The sequence below is a fragment of the Melospiza melodia genome, chromosome 24 (assembly GCF_035770615.1).
Source record: "Melospiza melodia melodia isolate bMelMel2 chromosome 24, bMelMel2.pri, whole genome shotgun sequence".
In the NCBI taxonomy this organism is placed as follows: Eukaryota; Metazoa; Chordata; class Aves; order Passeriformes; family Passerellidae; genus Melospiza; species Melospiza melodia.
This window is the reverse complement of record NC_086217.1, coordinates 1,600,990-1,605,126: the sequence shown is the minus strand read 5'-3', so window position 1 is coordinate 1,605,126 and position 4,137 is coordinate 1,600,990. Positions and strand designations below refer to the sequence as shown.

Genomic DNA, 4,137 nt, shown 5'->3' with positions numbered 1-4,137 from the left:
CATTGGTGGTTGTTGTGTGTTTGCACGCGGCTGGGATGCACACGGCTCCTGTGGCTCCTGTCCGTGTCCCCCCGGGCCGGGAGGAGGGCGAGCCCCGGGCAGGGCCCCTCCGAGCCCAGCGGAACCGCGGCCGCCGCTCCCCGGCCTGTGCGGGGCCCTGGGGCCGGATGAGCGCTCTGGCCGCTCCTGCCCGAGCATCCCGGGACCTGCGGGAGGGGACGCGCCGGGACATCCGCGTGCCGGTACCGGGACATCCTCATGCCGGTACCGGGACATCCCCGTGCCGGTACCGGGACATCCTCATGCCGGTACCAGGACATGCACGTGCCAGTACCAGGCCATCCCCGTGCCAGTACCGGGCCATCCGCGTGCCATTCCCGTGCCATCCCCGTGCCGGTCCTGGGCCATTCCCGTGCTGGTACCGGGCCATCCCTGTGCTGGTACCGGGCCATCCCTGTGCCAGTACGGGGTCATTCCCGTGTCAGTACCGGGCTGTTTTCGTATCAGTCCTGGGCCGCTCCTGTACCGGTGCTGGGCCATTCGGGTGTCGGTTCCAGACCATTCCCGTTCCGGTCCCGGCCCGGCCCGCAGACGGCGCTGCCCCCCGCCGGTGCGGTGGCGGGGCAGGTGCTGCCGGGCCGGTGCCGCCCCGGTGCCGCAGGTGCGGCGGCTCCGCCCTGCCCGGACCGGGCCCGGCGGGGAGCGGCGGCGCTGGCGGCGGGTGAGGCCATGCGGAGCGGGCCATGAGCGAGCGCTGGGACGTGGGCCGGGCGCTGGCGCTGGCCGCGCTGTTCCGGGGGCTGCAGGGCGCGGGCCGGGGCTGCGCCGAGCCCTTCCTGCCGCTCTACCTGCGGCTGCTCGGGCTGCCCGCGCCGCTGGTGGGGGCCGCGGCCGGGGCCCGGCTGCTGGCGGCGCTGGCCGTGCCGCTGTGCTGCCCGCGGGGCCGCGCCGGGCGGCTCCTGCTGCTGCTGGGCACGGCGCTGGGCTCTGCCGGGGCCAGCCTGGCGCTCACCCTCATCCCGCCCGCGGGGGACGCGGCGCACACGGGCTGCAGCCCGCAGCTCGGCCTGCCCGGCTCCCTGCCCGCCCCGCTGCCCTCCGTGCTCCCCTCCGCTCTGCCCAGCCCGGTGCCCAGCCCGGTGCCCACCGCAGTGCCCAGCCCCGTGCCCAGCCCCGGCAGGAGCAGTGACAGAGCGCCGAACCCGAGCGCTGTGCCGCACACCGGAGCTGTGCCAGGGCGAGCCGGGACGAGGGCTGCTGACGTGGTGGCAGCGAGCAGGGAGCCCGCTCTGGGCAGTTCAGCCTCCCGGGGACTTCAGGAACGCGGCAGAGGGACTGGGGACGGTGATCCAAAGGGAACAGGCTCCTCGGATGGTCGCTCTGGCCGGACGGTGAAAGGCATCGATCAGCAGACACCGGAACCAGGAGGGCCGGCGTCCTACAGCCCTCCCTCTCCGCGGCTCCCGGAGGAAACGCCGGGTTCTGCTGCTACCGATCCTGCTGATAATGCTGAGGAAAGCCTAAATGGCACTGAGGGTAATGAGCCAGCTTTGTTTAAAACAGCTCCTCCCGCCGTTGGAGATACCCACGTGCCTGAAAACCTTTCAGACTCTGGAGATGCCGGCTTGGAGGCAGTGCAGAGCATCTCCCAAGACAGACAGTACCGGGTTTTTCTCATGGTCCTGGGCGCCGCGGTGCTTTGGGAGCTGCTGGCTACGTCCCTGGAATGGGCCATGGATGAGAGTGTGTACGAGTACCTGGACTTTGTGGACGCCACGGACAGGCACGGGGGGCTGTGGCCGTGGGGCTGTGTGGGCGCGGCCGCCGGGGCGTGTGGCGCGTCCGTGCTGGTGGATCGGCTGCCCTGCTCCCTCGGCGGCTCCATCCCCCGCCTGGCCGTGCACTTCTACGCCTACGCCGTGCTGGCCGTGCTCTCCCTGACGGTCAGCGTCTCCTTTCCCAGCTCCATTCCCAGGCGGAGCCCCCGCGCTCCCGGGCTGCCCAAGGCGCTGTCCCTGCTGCGGGGGCACGGCCGGGCGCTGCTCTTTGCGGGCACCCTGTTCCTCGTGGGCGCCGCCAGCTCTGCCAGCCACAGCTTCCTGCCGTGGCAGCTGCAGGACCAGGGCGGCAGCGAGCTGCTCGTGGGGCTCTGGGCGGCGCTGGGGCCGCTGGCGGAGCTGGCGCTTCACCCGCTGGGGCCGCGGCTGCTGCGGGCACTGCCGGGCGGCGGGGCGGAGGCGCTGGGCCTGGGCGCGCTGGCAGCGCAGCTCCTGAGCTATTCCCTGCTCCGGGTGCCTTGGGCAGCGCTGCCCCTGCAGGCCCTGTCCGGCCTCGGCAGCGGGGCCCTGCGGAGGCACACGCAGGGGACGGTGCGGGACGTGGCCACGCCGGGCACCGAGCGTGCCCTGCTCGCCCTGCTGCGGGCGCTGGGCACGGCTGGGGCCGGCCTGGGCAGCCTCGGGGCGGGGTTTGTGGTGCAGCTCCTCGGGCTGCCCGTGCTGCTCCGGGCCAGCTGCGTGGGGCTCGGGATCTGGACCCTCTTCTCCCTAATTGTCCGATCCAGACTGCCCCGGCAGAGGAAAATTAATTATTCCCGGCTGCTGGCTGCGGATTCCAGTGAGATGAGTGACTCCGAGGAGGAGAGCGAGAAGGACTGGCTGGTAAAGGCGATGAAGGATGAGAGCTTTAACAGGAATTGGATACAGCAGCATGGGATCAACTAGTCTGTACCTAAATCTGTGGGGTGGAGTGGGAACCTGGCAATGATAATGTCCACAAATCACCATCAATTCTAAACTGCTGAATATATACTGCTATATCTGACAGGAGAGAATTTTATTTTTAAAAACTCTTATAAATCTTATTTTCTTACTTTATAGCATTCTACATTGTTTGTAATTTTTCCTTTTTAACTTGATGATTTTGCTTCCAAAATCCCAAACGGGTATTTCAGGTGTACATTGGCTAAATGAATGTAGCTGAGTTTTCAGTCACAAACCAAGCTTGGATTGTTGCTGCCAGAGCTGCTGCTGAGGCTGAGTGACAGTTGTGACCTGGGCTGTGACACCACCAAATGGAAACTACTGGCTGACAGCGCCAGAACCCTTCCGGGCTGGCGGTGAACTCTCTCCACTTTATAAGGGATGTGAATAAAAACCCGGTTCATTTGTAAGAGGAGGTTTATCCACAGACTGCCAGCCGTGTCGTGCTTTGTTATTTTGGTGGTATTCCTGCTGGGAATCTGCTGGGAGAGCCCTCCAGTGTGCTCAGAGCCCGCGGCTGGCCCGGCCCTCCTGGGCACTTCCCGGTGCTGATTTAAGGTGTGCCCGGCTGGCCCGGCCCTCCTGGGCACGTCCCGGTGCTGATTTAGGGCGTGCCCGGCGTTCCAGGTGGCAGGAAGGGGCCTGGGCTCCCGGGCTGGGATTTCCGGGGCTGGGATGGGACACCTGCCCTCGCTCAGCTGCATCCTGGGCAGGGCTCCTGCGGCTGCTGAAACAGCCAGGCAGGGACAGCACAACCGCAGAAAGAGAAGGGGAAATTATGTGCTTTATTAACCCTCACTAACAAAGCGACACCTGGGCGCAGGTGCACACAGAGAGCGGCGCTCGCTCCGTGCCAGAGGATCTCCTACACACTGAGCTATCCCAGGCTGTTCCCAGCTGGAAGTCACTGGTTCCCAGCCCTCCTCTTCACCTGTTCCTGGGTTAAGCCCCCTCACCTGCCCTGCCTTCACCTCCAAGGCACAGATTCCAGCCCCTCTCCAGGAGGTAAGTTCTGCTTCTCAATGGAAAATCGGCGGTCTGGTGTCATCAGAAGATCTTAAATGGGGTTTAAATGAACCCCTTAAATGAGCCTCGGAGTCCCCTTAAGGCACAGCAAAGGCTGCTGTCAGTTATCAGGTATTCCTCGGTCAGGAAATCGCATCATTCCTGTGCACAGGGATGGATTTCAGTAACATCTGCATGAGTGTTGGAAAATAAATGAAATTTAGCAAAATATTTAATTATAGTGAGTTGTGTGTGAACTGGTTTGTTAAAAAGTAGTTTTGTAGCCGTTGAAAGTGTGTTGGGTTTGTGTGTAACCTAGCAGGTAGTCTTAGGGATTTAATAAATAATTAAACTGGTGCAGGAAAGTAAG

At 64.2% G+C, this 4,137-nt stretch overlaps 1 protein-coding gene across 1 annotated transcript; it reads left to right on the top strand.

Moving 5' to 3' along the window:
* Window positions 1–743: 743 nt before the first annotated feature.
* MFSD6L (major facilitator superfamily domain containing 6 like) lies at window positions 744–3,183 on the top strand. The gene has a single exon (XM_063176086.1). The coding sequence runs from the start codon at window positions 744–746 to the stop codon at window positions 2,721–2,723; it is 1,980 nt and encodes a 659-aa protein (XP_063032156.1). The 3' UTR covers window positions 2,724–3,183.
* Window positions 3,184–4,137: the final 954 nt, after the last annotated feature.

Bases quoted from the DNA above. Each gene is read 5' to 3' on its own strand.
- MFSD6L (XM_063176086.1), top strand. From the start codon at position 744: ATGAGCGAGCGCTGGGACGTGGGCCGGGCGCTGGCGCTGGCCGCGCTG.